Raw genomic sequence first — 25,061 nt, forward strand, 5'->3', positions numbered from 1 at the left:
ATGGGACTCATTTGTATCTATGTCTTTTTCGTGTATTTATTAACACCAATTGCGTGCACCAGTGATGCGATACCCATCATATATTCTATCCCATTGGTAAGTATATATAATACTACACCGACATTTATGATATACTAAACTTAGGTTTTGTATTTGTTTGTCTGAGCTTCACGTATTTCGCATCTCTCGCGGAGTTAAATTAAGATCAAGTAGCCGATATTGATGACCAGTTTCTTGATATTCTCCAGATAATCTTGGTTGTAAAAATTCTTACGCAAATATCTGATCTCTTCTGAATTGCGAGGTTGCATAAGAAATCGAGAAGTTGAGAAAAACAAAGTATCTAAAAGAAGATATGCGAACGAGTCTTGGAAGATGCAAATCTCGGCAACTCTTGTGAATTGACGTAAAAACTATAAATTCTTGGAAATAAATTCTACGGTTAATTTATTAATTTACAAATTGCAATATTACTTATTTATTGTTACAACGATCTACGCTCATGTATATAATACATAGAGATTGTTTCGCAGAAGTTCCGAAACTTTTTTGCCCGATTTCAAATCTGTCTTAAAAGATATGGAGTCATTTTCCATAAGTGACAAATCACAACGCCAACAAGTTCGGTCATTAGTCACATAATTATTTATATTTACGACACGTCTCAAGCTGCGTTTTCCGAGAATTTTGGAACGTCGAGATATATCAACAGTGTCGTTCCAACAACATACACAAAATATATTCAATATTTTTGTTTTCAATATTTTGTTTTAGCAAAATGAAACCACAATGCCGGAGGAATACAAGCATTTACCGTTAGTGGGAAAATGTTGCTCCATAGACGAAGTCCTCATAAAAGATACGCACGGGAATACCGTTTGTGCTCCTTCGAATGACTCGTCGACGTATTTTTCGCCTCTCTTCAGCGACTTCAATCATACCGGCGCGCTGGTGCCCGGTGATAAATATGAGACATTCACCGCTCTCGTGGGAAATCCCTGCAATCAGAGGTATGTATATGGGACCACAAAAAAAAATCCGCAAAAATTGGAACGATCGAATCAGCTGTTGAGAAAATCGTTACAAACCGTTTTACCGAAAGTCATTCATTACTAAACATCGGATTTTTATGCAAATATTTTTTGCAGACATACACAAAATATGCAAATTTGTACAAATATGTAAATATGCACAATGTATACAAATAAATATTTTTTAAATGCTTTTTTAATAAGGCAAATTTCTATTTTGACTTATTTACTTTCTATTTACTTTCTAATCTTTCTAAAAAAATATTGCATGAGAATTCGAATATCTATTCATTATATAATATATAATTCATTATATAAAATGAGTTTGTACTATCAATATCCTTATCAATAAATCGGAACGCCATATTTTAATATATAAGTAATAATAAGATAAGACTGTTTTCGTATTATAATGAAATGTCGACTAGCCTTACTCGTAGATTGTGAAATTTAGAAAATCTAACGAACATTAATCAGACTTTACATAATTACAAGTTAAATATGTTGGAAATCATAAGATGAATTTACTTATATCTTTAATCAAGAAAAATTGCAATTGATATTATACAGGATATCCGAAATGTGAATTAAAATTATATTACAGCAAGGAAATTTTTGAAAAAAATAAGTTATGAAAGTATTTGTTTATCGTTTCGAGCAGTTTTTGAGATATACTGGTGAAACACTGGCTAATTATAGACTAAGTAGTCTATCCATGAGTCGCGCACTTCGTGCGCTCATAAGCATTAGATAATAGATTGTGTATAATGTTCGCATAATATCGTGTATTGCGTGTAATATTATAGCAAGTTAGTTGATGCTGATGATAAAGATAATTAATAAGATAAATATAACTTATCGGAATATTATATCGCTACTAAATTACTAATTTATACTACATTATCAATATTATTAAAATGTATGTACACGGTATTCCCCGGACATCACACACATAATTTTTTATCTAATGAGCGCGTGTTCACAATCATTAACACAATCATTAACATTACGCGACTGATGCGGAATAGACCGTTTAATTATAATTCATAATTAGCCAGTTTTTAATCTTTATATCTCAAAAACTACTGTTCGGAAAAAAACGACAAATAATTTTAGCAAATTATTTTTTTCGATAACCTTTTTGCTGTAATATTTCGATTCGCAAATTAGGAACACTCTGTATATATATATATATATATATATATGTAGTGATAACTGCACTCTCGACATTGTATTCTTCAAATACTTATGATATATCAAACAATTGTGTATATCTTATTGAAAGTAATTCACAAGCTGTTATAGAATCCACTCATTGCCTGCATGAGATAGATAACGTGCGGCGTTAATATTTTTTCCCTTTTTAATAAAAAAAATGATATCGTGTGATAAATCGGCGGAGATGAAATCATAAAGGAACATTTAATTTCGCCGGATATGTAGTATGACAGTGATATCGCCGCGTTATTGTATGTAGTTTGTATATCCATCAGCTAAAAGATTGCAATACTTTTTTCGGAATACAGACTGCTTACCGGACATCCTGTATATCAATTTGGTTCTTACTTATGAATCTAATCATTTATCTTTAATCTGCTCAACGAGCAAGACTAAGTTCCGAAACCAATTAAAAAAAAGTGTTGCAACGTTTTAGCTGATAAGTGTATATGATTTATTCATAAAGACATATCGAATAAATGAACGAATAAAATGTAATCACTCATGAATTATATTTGCATAATGAAAATTGCAAATCTAAATTGATTTATGAGAGCATCAGAGGGGATTCGGGATCTTAAAAACATTTATTTTTTGCCGAGAAATATAAGAGAATTCAAGAAGATGGAATCTTCAAATATAAAATAGCAAAAAAATGCAGAATAAAAGCAGAATAAAAATAGACAAAATAAAAATATAAAGAAAGTTACTTTTGCATTTTTTTAATAATCGGCACGATTTTTTCCAAACGCCTTGATATAATTTTTGCATATTATTTTGCTAATATTATTTTGTATTGAATAATTGGCTAGCAAATTTTGTAACATAGTTTAGATTTCAAATAACTTTATTCATCAATTTTTTTCTTTAAATGTTAAGGATACACAGATGCATTGAGAAACAACGACATTCAGTGTCTTGTGATAAATAAAATGCTTTATTCTGTTCTTTTTTATCGTAAAATTCAGTATTATTGCAATTTTTGTAATTAGATAGGAATGATTTTTCTCAGCAAAACTTGTTTCTCATGAGCGATTGATTATAGAAACGTGTTTCTCGGAAAGATCGTCTGTCACGATGTGTGTATCCTGGTGCGAGTATTCAAATTAAACCTCCATTTACTTTGAAATACTCCACTCAAGCACCTTTCTTAAGTCGGCGCTTCAAGTTTGCACGTATTTGACGAAGCAATTTTCAGGTACATGCTACAACCGGAGGAGAGTAATGATGATGAGTATTATTTATTGATGAATGGTTCCATTTTCGCGCCGCGACTCGATCATGTACCGATTATGTTGATGCCCGGTAAGAACTATTGCATGGAGACTGTGCCTTCGCTGGGACTTCGAACATTTGTCTGTTTTCAAGGTTTGTAATTTTTAATATTTAATAATTATTTTCTTGAAACATTCAGAAAATTTACAAAGAAATTCAGAATTATCAATGAAGATTAAATATTTTCATATGTTATAAATAAGTGATATACTTAGATAAAAATAGAAGAATTTTGATAAGATTGTTTTTCAAAGGAACTGAAATCAGACAGACAATCTTTCCATTCTTCTATTATCTTTTAGCTGTCACTACCTCTATATATTTCGTATAAAGATATTCATCAATGCTTCATTGATAATCCTTCTGAATGTTTCTGTGAATCCTCTGAATGTTTCAAACCAAGAAAATAATTGTTACTTGTTCGTACAATGAATTATTTATTTAAAGTTCATATAAGTAAAAAAGTTCGTATTTACCATCACAGAAAACAACTTGACAATTTATTGACGTGTAATTTCTTTTATGTCTCCTCGCACTTAAGTCTTTTAATGTAAACGCAACGATTGTAGATGTTCCACCACCGACCACGGATGCACGAGTCATTATTTATGCCTGCGGGCTCCTGATCTCGGTTCCTTTTCTGATACTTACTATTGTGGCATACACAATAACGCCAAGATTGAGAGATGTCCACGGAAAAGCCCTTTGCCTTTATTGTGGCTGCTTGGCGCTGGCCTTTACCACTTTGGCCATTACGCAACTCGCAAGTGGACAATTATCGCCTCAAGCCTGCGTTAGTATAGGTAAGATAATTAATTATCAATGAGAAACGCATTAAACGCATGATACTATTAAATAAAAATACATATAATATACGTATAGTGTACAATTTTAGAAAATTATGATTTATGATCAAAAATAAAAATTTTCAATTTTTTTTAAATTACACTATCTGAACGTTTAATTGAATTTAACTTCTCAATCGAGTTGTTGTTACAAAAATATCGTTATAGAAATTTGAAGATAGACAATAAGTTGTAACTGATACTCTTCAAGCTTATACATTTCGAATATTGGACTTTGGACTGTTACTTTTACTGACAATGAGTGAGTGATATAATTTCGGCGATGTCGTGTAGAACAGGAGGTTCGCTTTAGGAAGTATGACGACACACGAATGACAAGCAGATTGATTGTGATCAGCGTTGTTTTCAGCATTCGTCATCCAATTCTCGTTCGTGGCCTGCTTCTTCTGGCTGAACGTGATGTGCATCGAAACATGGGCATTGGTACATCACCATGTGAATCAGCGCTCATATAGGAGAATCCAGCCTAAAATGCTGTTCTTCTATTACTCGATATGGGCGTGGGGCTTTCCAGCGGGCCTCATTCTCGTCTCGATGTTAATGGATCTCAGTCCTACAATACCTATGACCTACGTTAAGCCCGCTTTTGGTAGCGAGAGCTGCTGGTTCAAATGTAAGTTTCTCGATCCATTTATAGGACTTGTAATTACATCTCATTGCCATCGAATACGCATACCTAAGAAACTTCTTTGGTATCCTCCGTCTGCAATTCTATTTTTATTCCCTCCATCTACAATCTGAGTCTTTTTTGTCTAGCCCGAATTTTTTTTACAGTTTTAGACTTTCAAAACATGTGGAAAAATTCAGAGTTACTTTTAAAGAGTTACTTTTTCTATTACATTACCAAATAGATTCTAACTTAAATGTTAAGACTTTCATTTAATAAAAATTGAAATTTTAGTAAAAATGAAGAAAAAAATAGAAATATGTATAACTTAGCAATAAAGAAATCGGATTCAGTTCTTTATTTCGGAGAAATTTCTTGTGCCAAAAAAAACCTAAATTGAAGACGGAAAGTTAAATAAAAAAGTTTAAAAAAAATTTTCCCACAGTTAGATAAAATAATTACGATTCAATCTAATCATTATGATCCTAACAATTCCTATATTTTATAATATAAAATTATCAAATGTTTTGTTTTTAATATCTGTCGTTTTGCTTATTATCTTCATTCACTATCAAAAGAAATGGAAGTATTAATTGTTACTCTTTTTATAGCCGATGCGGAGGCCCTGCCGTATTTCTATGTACCAGTCGGTATTCTTCTGTTAGTGAACATGATCCTCTTCATAATCACTGCCATCAAAATCAACCGGTATCAGCAAGTGCTCGCGCTGAGACGCTTGGCGAGGAATCACCATTCCGATCGGGAGGATCAAAGACTCTTCCGCAGACTTAAGCGGGTCTTCATCGTTTGCCTTGTACTCTTCTTTTTGATGGGTCTCAATTGGATGATGGAATTAATTTCTTGGGGAGTTGGCGGTGATCCTTTCGATTGGACGGCGTTCGATTTGGTGAACGCACTTCAGGGTGTCCTCGTCTTCGGTCTGTTCGTTCTGAGAAGGCCTATCAGAGACTTCGTTTGGCATAGAATACAGAAAATACGAGGAATGAACACCACGGAATTAAATGTCGGAAGCATGGATCTGGCGCTATTACCCGTAATAAACGGCGATATCCCAGAGAGATCGTATAATTCTTAGAAAAAGACTAATCTTTTTCTAAGCGTGATAAGATGATGCATTTAATGCAGGCTGAAGTGATATCGACTGTAAACTTAATGCGATCGATAAACCGATAAACCAATGGACCGACAAAAGGTAGGAGCCGAGATATATGGTCTCACGTCAATGAGATGAAAGTTATTTTAATTTCGCTGTGTGCAATAGCAAAACGGAGCGACCTTCTCGAACGGTGACGCTCATGAAGAGATATAAAATATCTTATTGGTGTGATTTCGTTGCAAATCACTCGAAAAACTCACTCAAGTTAACTAGCCTGCGAATTCCAAGGAATTTTCGCCTAAAGGAGATTATTTATAAATATTTAATTGAATTTTTATAAGTAATAGTTTCTAGTCTTTTTTTTTGCAATAATCTAATTGTAAATATTAATGCGCATGTCGAGGCGTTTTAATTTCGAGTAAAATGCATAGGAAACAAAGGAAACATACGACGTGACTTTGCACGTGTTGAATTACAAGTATTTCGCGACGTTATGTGAAAATCTTTTTCTGCAAGGTAATATATTACGTAAAGCGCATTATTCGTTTTCCACCTCCGCAAAATATAGTACATATTGCGATATTATTGCGCTAATTATACATCTATGGAAACAAACAATGGATAGACCTCGCTCAAGGATCTCAAATGATAAGAATGTAATCTGTGCAATTAAATATGTGTGAGAACCGGCTGTATTCCTAAATTGATGTTTCATTAAGTGCGATTAAATGATTATACATCGCATTATTAATCATGGTAGTTAACGATAATATACTTGTAGTTCTTCAATTCACGCCGCAAGTCGATGTTCACATCAATAATGTTACCATACCTTGTGTACTTATACATTATATTGTTTATTGTTGAACGAAACAATATTGCGACAATAATATTATTGTACGAAGCACAATCTTTCTATCATGAATCCGGTATAACACGTTATGTTAATACATTACAAATAAATTAAATAAAAGTGCAACATAGTATAATAGAATATTGAATAGAATACGTTAAAATGTGTTTATACATCAATTATAAATTCATCGAAAATACATCAATACGTTGCGTATCGCAGTATATTCAGAGAGAAAGGAATTGGGGGTGAAAAACAAGTTTTGCATAATATTGTTATCGAATCATATTGTTGTTCCGTATGGTAGCTAGCACATTATTTATTGTCGTACTAGACATTATAATTTATTAAAGAAATTGTGAATAGAATAGAACGACGAGGCAAATCAGTCAAAATAAATAACAAACATTAATATCCTTTATTCTTGCATTTCCTTTGAAATAGTGTACATTTGTTCGTTTAATTTGTTCTCACAGCGCACTATATATAACAAACAATGCGTGAATTTGTATAGTGCGAACATACCTTGCCACAATTAAATTTGCTAAATTACGCTAAGAAAATAGTCATGATATACAACGTGAGCGCACGCATATCATTAACACACGCGTACCATGTAATCCATTAACGCTCAAGAGGCAGAAAAAAATAATTATATACCTATAGGTATAGCCTACCTCTAACAACAAGTTAATGAATCGCGAAAGATCTTGCGTGTAGAAAAAACGTGACGGTGCACTCACTGAAAGCTCTAAAGCGGACGATTAAATACGCCGCGACGCACCCTGAGAGCGCCAAAAACCAGGTACCAAAAGTAACAACTAACTTCTATACGAAACATCGTTTCGTGATGTATTTAATTTGTAAACTTACTATACCATACCAAAAGCACCCTTTGATTAAAGGCCATATTTCTTGATTCATTTAATTTTTCTACTCACACAACTTAGAGTAGTGAACCTATTTCACCCTTAAAACATTTAAAAAAAAATTATAATAAGATAATAATAATTAAATAAAATATTTCCGTCTATCTAGAAAATTGCATAAAGCTTGGTATTTAATCTCTTGACAATACAATTACCGATCATGCGTAAGCTCTTTTTAAGTGAATTTTTTTTAAGTAAATTTATTCTTTGCTATAAAATTTATGTAGATTGTTCGACTGATCTATGAGGACCCGAAAATTCCGGACTCACTCCTAAAACTTCCATAAGATAGCCTCGTTGAGCTACATACACCAGACAGTACATTTCTGACAGACGAAGCGCCGAATCATTGTACGATATTCGTTCCGTGTTCGCGTGAGGTTCGTCAGAAACTGATATTGGTTTACCTGGATATTAGATAATTATTAGAAGAATGAATAGCAATACTAACATAAATAGCAACAATAACATAAAATAACAGCAGGTTGTGTAATAGAATAAGAAACTTACCGCGACTAACGTATTCGTAAATGATGTAATCATCTAGACTGGAGAATTCGTTAGGAAAGAGACCTATCCAGTCCCCATTGCTTGGGATAAAATCTCTTTGTAGTTTGTAAGAGATAAAATTTTCCTCCACGATACAGTCTTGGAATTCCACAATATTTTCTTCTACATTAGGTCTGACCTAAAAAAAGATTTTATCATTCACATTTAGCAATAAGCAGAAATGTATAGCAAGGTTATATTTTTACCACGATATCAAATTCTCCAGTTACAGGTTTATGATCTGAGACACTGTAATCAGGATGGCTCTTGTAAGTATGCTGCTCAGTGTGAATTTCTATATCGTCATATATATCTGCTGCATTTACTTTGTATAAAATCCTATCGGTCCAAGATGGTCTACGCCTACATGAGAAATAATCATAAACATATCAAAAGCATTATATAAAACATATCGAAATATTTAAAAGAAATATTTATAAATTTTTCTTGTATTTAATCAGTATAATTTACTTGAGATCAAATTCTTGAGACTCAAACTCGTATTTGTAGGTAGGCGGGAATGTAATGTTACTTTCATTCAGTTCAGCAAAAGCTTGTTGCGCCTTCATTACCATCATCAACTGATCTCTTTCAAGAAGTTCCTTCAATTGCTTCTTTTTCACCAATAAATCTATATCAGTGGCAGTTAATTCCTCTCCGTTGAGCCGAAAATTTAAGTCACCAATCCAAAATATATAGCTAATAGAAGATACGTATTACTACTGAGGATGTAGTTAACTTTGTTTAAATGATACAATCCTATTTCAATATAAAAATATTCATACTCATGATATAATATTCTCGATGTAAACGGAGCAGTGAAAGTGTGATCTGTCACGATGGTATTATAATCTGATATTCTATCAGCTAGCAAATGATCATGAGGAGTCAAATGTGTGTTCACCACGCAAATGCTGACTCCATAGGTATTCATTCTTATGCTCACTGCACCTTTATTTCCCTAAAAACAAGCAAGATAAACAGATTATTAGTAGAATAGCAATTATTACATGCATGCATCCGTTTTTTATCATACGACTTTTTTATCATACGAATTTTTCAAACGGATTAATGGCTGCAAGACAGAAAGGATCTCTTTGTCTTATAGTCACTCAACAGGCTTAAAAAATTTGTCATACAACAAAAAACATATGCATGTAATATTGGCCTTATACTGTCTTCTTACCCATATGCCACCAAAACCTGTCTTAGTATATTGAGTTTCTATCAATCTTAAGTGTGTCAAGTGTTTCCTTAGGCAAAAAACATTCAAAACAAGACCCTGCAATCGTTGCGAACGTACTTTTACATAATCATACTTCTTCAACACATCTCTGTAAACAAGTCAGAGCATAATTTTCATATCTTAAATATACATAGTGAATAATTATATTCCTGATATAAGAGTTGTATCATCAGACTTACCTAAAGGCTTTAGTCCATGGATCCTCAAATAGTATATAATCTAATATTAAATTTTGTGGTTGTGATTTAACTTCCTGTAAACTGAAAGAACACATACTTTATCATTGAATCTGATCCAGAGAGATCCACGTTCTGGACATACCCGATGAAATATAAATCCGGCCACACCAACTTTGATTTGTCGCAAAGTGTAATACCCAGAAGTTGATGAAGATCCTCTCTGGGATCCGGAAACTTCGTAGCCACATTGTACGTGACAAAGTAAATTCTATAAGGCGTTAAAAGGAACATTATTAAGAAATAAATTGTGTCTCTGCGAGATATAATCTATGGTAGCAGAAACATGTAACAGATTTAGTTACTCCTTACCTCAGTCGTTCCTCTGGACATGCCATTTCGGAAGTTCTCGATGACATAGGAGAGAAGGGAATTTTATGAGGAATTTATGTAATTCACGTAGATAGAAATGAATTCACGTCGCGGTAACTCCGCACAACGCTGGAGATCGCCAGGTCATCGCCAGGTTAGGAACTCGCGCGCATCGCGTTCTTATTCTTTGTACTTTCTACCCGCGACTATGTCGGCCGCGAGGATACCGTCGCACCACCAGCGAGGCTCGTCGCGTTCGTTGCGTACGCTGTCTCGAGCAACATCTGGTCATGCGATTCGATACGAGTGCGTCGTTTACGGAGCCATATTGTTGACAGTGCGGAGGGAAGATAGCTCCCCTCCCCTCCTCTCCCCCCTTCCTTACACTATTTTTCCCCACTATGATCGTTGTTCACGTGACATCTGTCATTATACGACTGCAGCTGCAGCTACACGCGTTACCTTGACCGATCGCGATCGAATATACAGTTGGTCTTATACGTAGTTTACGATTTTCTTTCGTCAACGCAATCTCTGACCTCCTTGCCACGAAGAGATAGGAAATCCGGTTAGCACCGTGTCAATTAATAATAATCCAATCTAGGATGATTCTTCATCAATCAAACGGTGCTTTCCAGTAAGAGACACAGTGTGAGAAATTATATTTATAAGAAATTGATCAATTTATAAGAAATTTACCAATCATAGTTGAATGTGAGGAGAATGAAGTTGATTATTCTTCTCACTTTGATTGTAAATAGCCAATTTTTTTATTATAACTTATGGCATAAGTTAACAGTTTATTTACGCTTTACGGTAAGTATAAATGAAACCTTAATTAGTTAGTGATCATTTCATCTATGTTCAACATCGACAACAAAAAATAAAGATGTAATGATTGATTACTACTTTGTTACACTGTGTCATCTGTGTCTGTTATTGGAAAGTAGCCAGACTTCGATTTAATTCAATTGGCGATTAACTTGTCAAGTACAGAAGGCCCCAATATAAGATTAACTTTCATCTCGGTTTCACTTAATTCCGATTCCACCAATAATGTAAGATTAACCTCGGTTCAACTTACGCTTCATCTTTTTTTAATTCTTAGAACTGAAAAAGAAAGATGAAGAGTAAGAACTGAATTTGAAGTTAATTTACATACATTGATAAAAATAGGCATTACATTTTTCAAGTCTATTAATTGATTTGGATAAGGAAGAGAAATTCGAGAAGGATCTTTCTTCTTTCCAATTAATACTTGAGAAATTTGTCGTACGATAAATATAATATTTTAATATTAACTTAATTAATATCTGTTTTTGTGTATAGAGTTATTAATTTCTTGTCGCTCGATTCGTAGAAGAAAATATTATAATTTTTGTTTATTTCTACTAATTGTAGATAAATTACTTGATTTAACTTACTTTTTCTAGTTTTAAACATTAGAAAAAGATAATGAATAAATTAATTTTCCATATACAATCTTTCTTGGCACAAGTGAAATTTTATTCTCAAATTTCACCCTTAATTTTGTCCAATTTCAATTTTTATTAAATAAAAAGTTTAATATTGGAGTTAAAAGATATTTGATAATGTAATAGAGTTGTTGAAAAGTATAATCTCGAATTTTTTTTTAAATAGTAAAAAAACTTGGTCTGGACAAAAAATTCAGATTGCAGACAGAAATTAAATCGAGATTACAATTAATTTATGATTGATAGAAATGGAAATTTGTTGGTTGAATTAATCACCGTTTAAGTTAGTCGAAGTTTGGCCAAAGTCGTCCTCGAAGAGTCGATTTTCCTTGGAAAGTCTAAAATTCTAACGCTCGCAAAAAGTACTATTTATAAAGTACTATTTATAACGAGTTTTATTTCTCAATTAATTAACAGGATGATTGGTGCGAATGTTCTCAAAGAGATTGGATTATCTTATCAAAGAGATTCATCCGCAGGCATCGAAAGTGAGTGGAAAATGATGTTCTCGTATTACAAAAAAAGAATGTGTCGTAACATTTATTGCGTTCTTCTGGAAGCACGTACACATCCAGTTCGAGTCTCGCATCGGATGATTCGCAGCACGCAGGTTCATCTATTGCTCGCAGCGATCTGCAATTGATCGCGTATGCGTCTCTGGCGGGATAACACTCCCGTGGTGATCGTCCAAGTTACAAAGAAGTACTATAGAAGTAGAATCGTTCACTAAGATTCTGATAACGACGATTATTTACAATAACGAGAGATCAACAATCGCGCGCTTGTGCGTGATTTAATCTTAAGACACGACATATATGAGTCTTGTCATCTACGATAAGATTCGCCCTCTCAATACATCATTCCGGGATGGGCAGCCCTTTGGAAGAACACGTTGGGATTGGCCGACAAGGTCGTGTAGAGATTCCCAGCATCCTCCGGTCTCAAGTACATACCGGGTGGCAAAACGAATGTCTCCATCGGTCCATGTACATCTGGAAATAATATAAGAGTACAGGATAAAACAGGATACAGAGTGGATTAACAGAAATTTTCGAATCGTATGAAAAATTGTATAGGTTGTATAGTTATATTCATTAAAATTAAACATAAAGAACACACCAACAGTGTATGCTTGATCGAATGCATTATGTGACCTCAATCCTTCAATTTGAAAATTTCTGTTAATCCACTCAAATTACTCCGCTTTATCCTAAATGTTTTCTTGTGACGATATTTACTATGAATAATTAATTTAGTGTAAAAGAGAAAATATCCAAGATTGATGGGAAATTGGAATGAATCACCTTTATGGCATCGCCTCGCGTTTATGTCCATCGGAAACGTTTTATTATTTGGAATCAATCAGAAAAGCGAATATCCGGTCGTAACTTTCCATGCCGTGTGTCTAGTGGCTATCATTTTCGCCTCGTGATAATAAATGAATTATAATATCGAGATATACACAGGAATCGAAATCACGTTGTGCATAACCGGGACGAAGCCCTCGTTACGCCGCACGCGTTAAGCGCGACTGTAATTTAAAATCGTCGGCTTAAAGTAGGTCTCGTTATTCGCAGCTGTCGTTAGATTACGCGAGTTCATCTTTGTCCTCGACACGTGTAGCCTGTAATCTGTAATTATACTCTACTATTGATACGCTCTTTAACATAATTTCTTAAACAATTAAACAAAATTATCTTTGAAGAAAGAAAGTGTAAATTTACAGATACATTTCTAAGAATTCATCAGAAATTTCTTTTTCCTTACATTTTGATGTTACATTATTTTTGTATTGTTTTTTCTTTGGAGAAAATATCATAATAGAAGAGAGAAAGTGAAATAGAAATATAAATTCTATAAGAAATATATTTTTTTATAATGCTTTGTTGAATAACGGCATTATTATTATTTATCATTATGGCAATTAATATTAATATAACATATTAATATATATATAGATATACATCTACATATTTTTTATTACATTAACAAAGATTACAGTGCATATTATAAAATGTTATACAAGTTATTTTAAATTATGCTGCAAAAAAAAATTGTGAAACATTGTATAACATTGTATAACAAATTACATGTACAACACCGTTGTAATCATTGTCATTTTTGTTAAAATTACTATCGTAACTTTCATACTCAGATTGTAAGATCTCTTTCTCGTTTTAGTGAAATCTGGTTATTCGAAAACCTCAAGATAACTCGAATAATTGCAATAATCTTTCCATACAACACGAAATGTAATATATTAAATAAAAATATTCCAATTGCCGTCACAATATCGATATATTCCAAAATGAATAAAAACAAAAGTTTTATTACTATTTTTAAGATATTTTCCTGGTGTCTACATGTGTTACGTTACGTGCTATGGGCTAATGATAAAGGAAGCTTCTGTCAGAGAGATGTCGTGATTCGCGTAATGAGGGTCGTGAACCAGCTCGGTGTAGAGACCTAGTCTGAAGAGGCTAGCGACCTTCGTCTCTCTCGTAATCTCTTGCACATTTCACGCCTTGCTTATAATAACGAGCCTCGCAAGAAACGCAAAGAAATCGTATCGCGTCGAGAGATGCGTGTGCAGCTTATCGGTGGAATAACGTCCGCGAGAAATTGCTTGCTCTTTTACGAGAACAGGGCCGTTATCGAATCTTCGGGCGAAAGTGGCATGTTTCTCGATTTCTCGAAGATTCGACGCGAAGCTCGTATACGATTTAACGGCCGCGACCGTTGGAGTACACTCGTTACAAAGTGCCTCGTTCCTCGCTGAATGGACACGCGTCGGGGTCTTTAGCGTATTGCGCGTAGGTGAAAGTCATCCAGCTGTGATTTATGATCCAACTATGATCTACGTTGTCATGTTGTACAAACGTGCTCGCGTTTGAGAAATGATCGCGATTCGCATCGACGGGAGACTTTTTCTTTCTCGTCTTCCTTTTCATTTGTTTCTTTTTTTTTTTAATTGTCCATTTACACTTCGTATCTGTAATACATTGAGTAACGGCGCGACCTGGTTACATTAGCGCGTTCCCTTCGAATAGAGCTGAATAGGATCTAGAAACTCGTACGCGCGCGCGCTTTTCCATTATGTGTCTCTAGAAAGTGTGAAACTCTAATGTTGTTATTCTCTCTAAGGGGAAATATATCTGGAAACTCGGATTTTCTCGGACGGGGAAAGACAGGTAAAGACGAGGAATAACCGCTCCGAGTGGTAGTCTCCGTGAAGTATCGATTGCGAGCAAGCGAGATGATCCGTCGCGCTCATTCTATTTCACTTTAGCGATTTTTGTCACCGCGATTGGCGTCGTCGTTTCACGAGGGCATGGTCCAATCTAACGGGATTTATCCTCCTCCCCCGCGTCCTCCAACATCGTGAAGCAAGAAGCGATTGACCTCCGCCTCGGACTTTCTCCCTCTCTTTTCTCCGCGCGACGTCTCTCTCCCCCTCCCCTCCCCGTCTTTCCTTCCGCCGTTTTTCCTCCCTTTCGTTCGTTTGCTCGAGGTGAAGGTCGTCGAGGGCGTTAGCGTGACGAAGGAAAAGTTTCGGGCCAGGAAATGCGCGGGCAGGACAGGAAGTGTCGAGATTCTGCCGACGATACACGTGATACCGACGTACAGCGAAATAGTTTCGGTGAAGAAAAATTATATTCTTAAGCAAGTCTCTCTCGCATTCTCAGCCGAAGATTAAAACTGGATGAGAAAAATTTTGCACAGATTACGACGTGATGAGGTTATCCCGCGTTTTAACGTTTTTTTCGAAATTCTAATATTCAAGATAATAATAAGATAATAATAAGATTTAATTCTTTCGTGTATAATTTTTTCGATAAGAAGAACATATCTAGTTTAATTATTTAAAAAATTTTCTATAATTGTTACGAATATGAAAATATAAAATTTTAAAATAATGAATATAATGAATAGCAGATGCAAAACGTAAAATATCTTTACATTGTAATAAAAGTTTCTTTATTGATATATTTTTAGATATTGTAAGACGTATATATATCTAATTTATCAAACGACATAAAAAATATAATAAAATGTATATTATAATAATAAGAACTACATATGTATTAATGTATTTAATAAGAGCTATTAACATGATGTAAAAGTTTTCATCATATATCTGCAAGTATTAATAATAATTATGACAAGGAAATATATGATGTTCAAAAGTTTAATTTATACTTCTCACATAATATAAATATCAGAAATTCATATTATCGGAATAATATTCATTTATGCGAAAGTAAAGTACTATATATTATTTCAAAACTTTTATGATTGATCCAAGAAATCTTTAACTTCACTATATGCAAATAATTGTTGGTATTTTATCACAAATCTTTCAATTACAATTAAAAACAATCCCTTTCTAAATATCTCTATTTAATCTTAGCGATTCAATATTTAATAAATAGAAATATGATTTTTCTTAAATGTACAGAGATATGCATATTTTGCCGAATGTGAAAGGATTAAGATTGTTATGCTAATTACAACGTATTATTCGGATTGATGTCAGTGTCCTGTGACAGATTTTCCTGTGCCCATGTCGTTGCGTGACGCGAAGGACACCGACAACGTACCTAATTGATAAAAATGTACGTCCCAGGGCATTTACAACGGGGTCTTTGCGCGATACTTTACGATGCACAATAGGGTAGTTTTGCATACGACACGTAATAATCAGTCGACTGATTTTAAAAATAAATAATGACGGCTTACCGTCTGAGTATATGGGACTTCCTCCGTGCCTGCAGGCGCTGCATCCGGGTATCCCGGACGAGACCAGTGCAACTCGATCTATAATTAGAAGTTTCCATGTTATGATAATCTCGGAAGGAGGGAGGAGAGATAAGAGAGGAAATGATTACGCGAATTACGCGATGGCATTACCATCTACTCTATAGAAACAACCGTCATAACCAATTGCCAGTTAATCACGCTTGATTTAAGCTCATTATTTCTATCTTTTGGTTGACATGACGATTTAAAGGACATCAGATTTTCGATTACATATCTATTTGCAACTTTTCTAGTAGCACAAATTGTTGGCGTAATATTAATGACTATAAACTTGATCCCCAATATTTACTTGATCTTGTAAAAATAAACATTTTGCGTTTTATATTAACACTGTATTGAATTTAGTTAATATTGATTTTATATTGGACAACATTTACTATATCAATATAACTAATGTTTAACCAATGAATACTACCAGAGCTGATTATTAAGTGTGACACGCATCATATATTTGCACGCAATGCATTCTCCTAATTCGCGCGCAATTATCGTGATCGCGAAAGTTTTCGCGTCATCGATCGCGAGAATTGCTGCTCTATTTTTTTAAACGATGAAAATACGCGTTCCGTTTATTTACTTTCTCGTTTATCCAATTATTCACGTTTCACGCGCCGCCGATTCCGTCGGTCATGACCGCATTTCCGTTATTTGGCGCGCGATTACGTTGTCCGCACTCTTAGCGGCTACTGCGTGATGACCTGAAGATCTATCTTGCGGGTATCGAGCAAACGAATCGGAACGTGTTGCACGCTGCAACTCCGAGAAGTGTAATCGTGAAACTTGAATATTCGGATGAGCAGAGAGAGAGAGAGAGAGAGAGAGAGAGAGAGAGAGAATGATCGTCGCAATAATATTGTTGCACATTTCCTGTTCATTGTAAACGACTTTAATCTCGTTATCCGTAAGTTTGTTTTCTATAGCTAAGAATAAACTTTTGGATCTAAAATGAAACAGCTCAGGTGGAACACAATCATAATTAAGTGGTAACGGTAGATATTGTCACTTAAAAATGAATTCGTAAGAGACAAAAGTCATGATGAAATATCCTTACACTATTATTATGACTTTTATTTGTGTTCTACTTGGGAAGTCATACGTTTGACATTTGACGAGGAAGAGTTTTAGTGCAGTCTAATGCAGGAATAAAAAACCCGGATTCATTTGAAAGAGTGACATACCGGCACTATGATAATGCATTTTCCTTTTCAGGGATGCTTCCGCGGGCTTGAAGTGGAAGAAGGAGGGTGAATAGCCACTGCCGGGGAGGGAACTAAGGGCATCGTCGTGATCGCGAATGACTGCAGTGGGCCCTTCGCGACCTAGGGCAGCCAGTTGGCGTCCCTTCGGTAGAAACATCGTGAGGAAGACGAAGAGCGACGTGGCGAGCAGACCGTAAGCCAGCCAAGCCTCTCGATCACCCTCGCTGCCGGTCGCGAGCGTACCGATCCCGCTGGAGATCCAGATCGGCAGCGAAAGGCCGACCGCCAGGCCGATGAAGGCCGCTTCCCGATTATTATCCCGGACGCCTCGCGCACGGATTGCTAAACATGCCACTGCTACTAATAATGCTCCGGGATACCTGGAATGTGAAGAAGATCATGGAAAAGATTTCATTCACTTGTAGCAAAAGTAATTACGAAAGTTATCGCGCTGAGTTCGTCTTGTTGTGTGTTCGTCTTGAGAATAATAATTAATTTGAAAAATTTAATCAAAGTATGAAAGGCATTAACATGTTCCGTGCCGAATCAATTTTTAAGTGATTTGTCATCGTGTCGCGTGGTAATCCATGGTGTTTTTATTTTTATTTATTATATTTGATTTTAAAAATTCTAAAAATTACCAATTACCAATTTATGTACCAATACTACATCAAATATCATATATAAGTATCATATTAAAAATTATTTGGTAATTTTTATAATTTTATTACTTTTTATAATTTAAATTATTTTACATTTCTTTTTGTTGTCAAAATATCAAATAGTCGGAATGAAACAATCGGAATGAAAAAACGAAACGTTAAAGACTAAAAAGTTGCAGAATAATAGCAGAAGAATAACCCTCCGGGACTGATGTAAGTCTATTGGACTAATTAGAGCTACTCAATTATAAATCTCTTTATAAAAAATATTTAAAAAATTCAATTTTTTTGTGTTCGTATATTTGGATTATTCTTATTAAAATACAGAGTGGGACTTACATTGTAAATCGTTATCATGTTTACATAACATCCATGACTTCACTGAGTGGCAGGATTAAAGAAAATGTGACAAATAGTAACATTTTATTTATATTCATTATATCATTAAAGAGAGAAATTGCTGAAAACATTTCTTATCGTAAGCAAACGTGTACTCGTTGAATTACAGAATTCATGGACTCTGACTTCACAGTACCTTTTCACAAACTGTATCTTCATTAAATGCACTCGACGCCATTTTTCAAACTTGATTTTCTCAGAAACAAAGTCTCGGACGATAAATGTTTATTCTACACTTTCGATTTATTTTTACAAGAAATATTTTCTATCTGGTTATACTAGGTTTCTATACAGGTTTGTCCCTACTTTATATACTTATAATATTCATTATTTCATCCTTTTTTGTACGAGTTTTATTATTTTAATTTTTTAAAATTAATTAGTGCCTTTTAATTTTTAATTAACATAAATTAAATAGGTTTTACAGATTCACCATTCAGTATCATACTAGAACAAAAATTTAGTGCTTTCAGCAAAACTGTTTAATTAAAACAATTTGTAACAATCAAATATTTTGTTTATAACAAAAAATTTCGTTGTTTCTATGAAATGCACTTTTCTACTTTATAAATAACAAAAATATTTACTTATACCAATTAAATAATTTAGTTTGAATAAAATTATAGTTTCGTATAGCAAAGTCATTTCAATCAAATTTTTGTGTTATAGCAAAATTTTGATTTATAAAACAAAACATTTTTTTCTAAAGTACTAAAGCAGTAACTGTTACAGATTTGGTGTCGGCTTCGGAATGTTAAATAATGAATTAACACACGTTTTATCTTGATTTCGCGAGGATAATAGAACATGATCAACTTGATGATTCGACGCTTTCCTTCTCGCGGGTTGGAGAAGGAAGAGAGTTTTGTATCAGCAAAAGTTTACCCGAGGGAAGCCACTATCTGTCCGAGCGGAGTCCTGCAGGAGGTGGTGGACGCCGGTGAGGTTTGGCCCGTCGCTTGTTGCTGCTGTTGCTGTTGCTGCTGCACCTGGATCACCGCAGGTGGTTCGCCGTAAAACCATTGCCCGACAATGACCACCTGCACCAACACCGCGAACACCAGCACCAGCGCCTGCAGCATTGAGAACCGAGACAAGAAAGGCCCTCGCACGATTACACTTCCCCTCTATAAGATTCACGCGGCCGTCTACCCCTGGTCGATCGCCTTTAATTAAAGGTGAACGGCCTGCGGTGACATCGGCACCGGCGGCATGCATTCTTTTAACTCGTGACGTCAAACGCTCGTGACATATTAGAAATAGAAATAGAATGGTCTACTCAAGAGATATGCATGAAAAATTTACAAGTTTCAAAGCATGTATTCTTCAGTTTTTAAAATTTAATCTGTACTCTTATATATTCTCCCTCTTAAAAACAAACCTCTATACACAAAATTGTACAAGGACTATAATTACGTCGTTAAAATCCTATTAATGTCACTCGCGCATATCGGCCAGTTACCACTTTCCTCTAATCAAACATTTCAACGGCAACGTTCTTAATTACGCGAATGCAATTACATTTCACTGTGCAGCGCATCATGTCAGCGCGGACATACCGTCCTGATTTCGTTCTTGCGCTCGTGCACGTTTTTAAAAGAGTTTTCCTCGTAAAAGCAATCCTAGAGATTCTCAAGTAAAAGATTGAACACTGTTTAGACAACTTCTGATTAGTCCGCTGTATTTTTCAGGACACTTAAGATAAAATGAGATAGATGCGTGGATATCTCATTCCATCTTATGCACAATCTATCTTATTCTATCTTAAGCAGGTCCTGAAAAATATGGCTGGATGTATCGTGTCCAGCCATCCAATCTGTTACTTGAGGATTTCTAGATGCAGAGGCCGAGCGAGGCGCCGGAATAGGCGGGAGCACGTCGAACATGAAAAATGGATGTTTATCCTGTGGAGGGATGAGGCCTCCGCAGGGCGAGAAGCGCACGTCCTGCCACGCCTGTCATTCAGCGTACGCACCAATACACCGCCGCGATAATTGCCTCCGTGGTTTTTCGCGCGCGCGCGCGCGTCTGTAATTAATCGTCGCGCGTACGGTACGATGACGCAACGCTATGAAAAAGGGAAGGCGAAGGGAGAAGGGTGATGGTAGGATCCGGGACCCGTTTACGACATACTAATGGCTATGCGAGATGAACATCCGGATCGTTGCGGATACGCCGGAAATTGTTCGCGCGGAGTTTCTCTCATGGAAGGAGACGAATAAAATGACATTGTAATTTATTATATTTTTGTGCATCTCGCTTACTTTGATTATAGTCGTAATATGTTTTATCGATATGTGTCTTCACTTCGCGAGTTTGATTTCGCCACTTCTTTGACCGATATAAATTCCTCGATGTCTTTTTAACTTTCGATTCTCCGCTGATTATTTCAATAAGCTTCAAATTATATTCTATCAAAGTAATTATTGACATGAGAAAACCAAGGAGTCATCGGGTTTTATCAGAATCCAAGGAACACATATCAAGTCAAGAGAAAGTCAAAATGATTTTATTTTAAAGTCATGAAAATCAAAATAAAGTTATTTTAATTTTTTGTTGACTTTTGTGTTGCTTGGGAAAATATTCTCCGAATTTGTAAAATGTAAAAACGAATGCTAAATTAATAATTGATAAATCAGGAATACTCTGTACGTGATTGCTCACTTGATAGGGCGCTGGCAAATACACGCCGCTATTCAACGAGAGCAGGAAAACGCATTTGACCAGCAGAGCGGCGAACACGAGGGCGGCAGGGAGTCCCACCAACCGGAAAGCGGCACAGGACAGCGGATTTTGGCTGAGAGAGGCCGCGGCCGAGAGACCCGCCAAAAGGAAGAGGCCCAGAAGCAACGCCTGGCCCAAAAACAAGTGTCGTCTGTTCGGTGCCGTTGTTCTAGCCTAAAACAGTGTTATTAAAAGTGTTCTTTCAGAGTGATAAAAATAATTATTTTGTGATTTAAACAGTCGTTATAACTACTTTTTGTTTATTATGTTCAGCTCTTTGAATAAAATTTCAAAATTATATCAATGACACGATACGAAGAAAATGCACCTTATTGATTGCGTTGTATACATTCATTAATTTAGCTTCGAATATATACATCAGACATCTTTTTTTATATTTGAAAAACTTTCTTAATTCTGATTTGCTCAATCTCAAGCAATCTATACGAACCGATTGTCAAGATAAATTCGTCAATTTTATAAACATCAAAATATTTTAAAAATAAGTTTTTAAAATTTAAATCTTAAAAAACGAAGAAAGATGTTAGCAGATTTCAAAAACTTTTAACTTAAATATGAAAAATGCCAATTATGGTCAAGGTTAGATGTTAAACTAATTTTATTAGTACTAAAACCAAGATATATTTAAACCGAGATATTTAAATAAGACATTAACATTTCTCATTTTGCTATCTCGATAGCCTTGTTTGTTGCAACTGTAACATATATATATTATACTTAGATGATATTAACGCGTTTTAATTAATTGATTTTTGAACTTATAGCTTATAGCTGTTGAAGTTGCACCTTTATTATACTGTACGTTTACATTTAAAGTACAAAATGCACTTTCATCGAATTCGATACGCTCGGGTATTTTAACGCATATTATTCTGCAAGATACAAGAGTGCATTTTCAAGAGCCCTAGAAGTACCGATCTCTAAATCGCTCTCACGCTATTAAGTCTGTAAAGAGGATCGAGACGCAAAATGCGAATCGCGTAGATTGGACCGTAACCGTTCGCGCGATATAATTATGCATGGATGAAACTTGCTCACGTATAGAATGAATGTTAATTTCTCTAATTAAAATAATCAATATTCTTTTTTTCGCTAACTTGCTTTTTATTTACAAATTAATAGGTTATTTTTCATACTTTTTATTATTTTATACTACTAAAATTTCATATTTTTCCATAATAAATGAATACTAAAGAATTGAGAATCATTATTATTTCCAAATAAATATTTATAATTATAGAGAAAGAGACAAAGAAAGAGCCCTGGTGAAAATAAAAATCGGAGCGTAAGTCGAATGTAATAGGAGAGTAACAGAAGCTTAAATGAATCTTCTAAGAGGCGAAAATTGAAACATCAAAATGTAAAAGAAGCGTAAATGCTTCGTTCTAATTTTCGCCTTCTAGAAGTTTTATTTACGCTTCTGTTACTCTCTCATTACATCCGATTTTTATTTCATCAGAAAAGAATAAGCTAGACAGCACGTCCAGAATTAGAGACAATAAGATGTTTCAATTTGAAACAAACGTGCTCTCTAGGAAATATAACTTGTAAATAAAATGCTAAACTTTTTGAGTGAATTTTTTCGAAATTTTCAAAATTTCTAATAAATTTCATAAATTGCTATACATCATATTAATGAAACTTGAATTTATTATTCTTTATTCGTTCTCGATTTACTTTCTCTTAAATTGAAATTCCGAATTTCCGATACCAATTAATCCGACAGCAATGATTGACTTGGTCTCTCTCCGAGAGTGCTCAATGAAGCGTGTCGGAGGGTGCAACCGAGAGAAAACTGAAGCCGATCTAACGTGAGCGTAAACTGGGCCTAGGTCTCGGCGAAATTCCCTCGGTGCCAGTTACTGGAGCTTGTCGAAATGAAAACGATTAATAGTGGGTCGGCGGGGAGAGGCCGATGCGCGATAGTTCCTTTCCGAGCTCTATTAATCTCGCAGTCGCGCGATCGTCTAGTGACAAGTCATGCAGATATTAATACACCATTCACCAATTCCCTCCTTAATACTTCGACACGCACATTTTTCGTACGATCGACTTGGAAAACTAAAATGAAGACATCGAGAGAGTGAACGGGTGTCAATATTACACTCTCTAGAATAAAACGGAGAATAAATTTCCATAATAATTATAAAAAATATATAGCAAGTAGACATGCAATAGACAGGTAGCATAATTATGTGCTAAGCGTATTGAATACAAACTGAACTAAATGAGCGAAATATTTCGAAAATAGATTTGCGTGTTTAAAACAGACATCATTTAATGGCTCAAAAAACAAGTAAAAAAAGATTAACATCAGAATCGTTTTTCAAACGATTAATAAATCAAGAGATATATAATTTGCAAAACAGACTACGAAAAGATACATGTATTAAAAGATTCATTCTAGCGCGTGAAATCTCCATATATTCATATAACCGTCATAAAATATTTCAGGAAATATTCACTACAGAGAGAAAAGTAAAGACAAAAGCTCATTATTCATTGTCCGTTCTTCGGGATGTAATCCACTTTCCCTCCAGCGAGAAGCTGGAGTCCATAAAAGCATATAACGAGCGAACAAAGAGATAATACGTACATACATTAATTATTAAATAACACCGGAGCTACCTTGAACAATACGAAGACCTCGAAACCAGCCATGAGGAGCATCGCCGCGGCGCTGAGCGCAGCGAGTGGCAGCGCCCAGGGCCGTTGCTTCAACAGGGACTTCGGAGTCGGCTGCATCTCCACCTCCTGGCTCTTCCTGACGTCCGGCGGCGTCCTGAAGACGGTGATCGTTCGATTCGGTGCCGGCACGCTGATGACGCTCGCCACGCTCGCTAGCCCGTGCCCGATCTCGGACGGCACCAGGAAGAACTCCGTCGAAAGTTCGTAATCTCGAGAGCGTGAGGCCCGTGATGTCATCATCGCCGTCGCCGTGATTCCGCTCGATGGACCCAGCCAGCCGGCCATGGCCGTGGCCCACGACAAGATAATCGGGCCTAGCCTCATTGCGGCATCGGCGGCAGTTTCTGGTGCTTTTTCTCTTTTTTTTCTCACTCTTTCTCTTTTTCTCTCTTTCTCCTTCGCGTGAGCACACGTGCGTATACGTGAGTGGTCGTGCTCGTGATCACAATCGTGACCCCCGTCGTCACCGGGACATCATGCACCGTCTCCTGCGTGTGCGCATTCTTGCAGTCACGCACCCGTGCTCGCGGTCTCGGTTAGGGTTCACCGACTGCGCCTGTAAAACCATACTCGTGATTAAATGACACTTTGCTTATGCACGTTGATCTACTAGGCCGGTCCCTTCGGCCTAGTAGTTACTCACACACTTGCGTGGAGATCGAACTCATTCGGACGTATGAATGAAAATATTACTACAAAAATATTTAGAAGATATAGATTTCTTTTTAATCTCTAATGCTCGAAAATTATTTCACGTTTAAAATATGTCTTAATTATATAAATAACTTTTAAATAAAAAATTAAAAAATTTAGATATAAAATATAAATAAATT

The 25,061-nt window shown here is 35.3% G+C and overlaps 3 protein-coding genes across 3 annotated transcripts; 1 reads left to right on the plus strand and 2 right to left on the minus strand.

The window, feature by feature from the left end:
• Positions 1-6,093, plus strand: LOC105619584 (G-protein coupled receptor Mth2-like). The gene is made up of 6 exons (XM_012201102.1): positions 1-96; positions 775-1,010; positions 3,448-3,617; positions 4,094-4,327; positions 4,740-5,003; positions 5,609-6,093. Exons 1-6 carry the CDS (start codon positions 1-3, stop codon positions 6,091-6,093), a joined length of 1,485 nt encoding a protein of 494 aa, XP_012056492.1.
• A 2,022-nt stretch (positions 6,094-8,115) lies between these two features.
• LOC105619583 (inositol polyphosphate 5-phosphatase K-like) lies at positions 8,116-10,286 on the minus strand. Its single transcript, XM_012201100.1, has 9 exons — positions 10,240-10,286; positions 10,013-10,138; positions 9,871-9,951; positions 9,632-9,779; positions 9,231-9,406; positions 8,917-9,144; positions 8,652-8,808; positions 8,407-8,584; positions 8,116-8,303 (listed from the first exon to the last, which is right to left on the minus strand). Exons 1-9 carry the CDS (start codon positions 10,284-10,286, stop codon positions 8,116-8,118), a joined length of 1,329 nt encoding a protein of 442 aa, XP_012056490.1.
• Positions 10,287-12,563: 2,277 nt separating this feature from the next.
• LOC105619585 lies at positions 12,564-24,552 on the minus strand. Its single transcript, XM_012201103.1, has 6 exons — positions 24,169-24,552; positions 21,460-21,693; positions 19,681-19,868; positions 17,714-18,114; positions 16,455-16,532; positions 12,564-12,706 (listed from the first exon to the last, which is right to left on the minus strand). The coding sequence occupies exons 1-6, from the start codon at positions 24,550-24,552 to the stop codon at positions 12,564-12,566; spliced, it is 1,428 nt and encodes a 475-aa protein (XP_012056493.1).
• Between the last annotated feature and the right edge of the window lie 509 nt (positions 24,553-25,061).

This window comes from Atta cephalotes (genome assembly GCF_000143395.1).
Source record: "Atta cephalotes unplaced genomic scaffold scaffold00022, whole genome shotgun sequence".
NCBI lineage: Eukaryota > Metazoa > Arthropoda > Insecta > Hymenoptera > Formicidae > Atta > Atta cephalotes.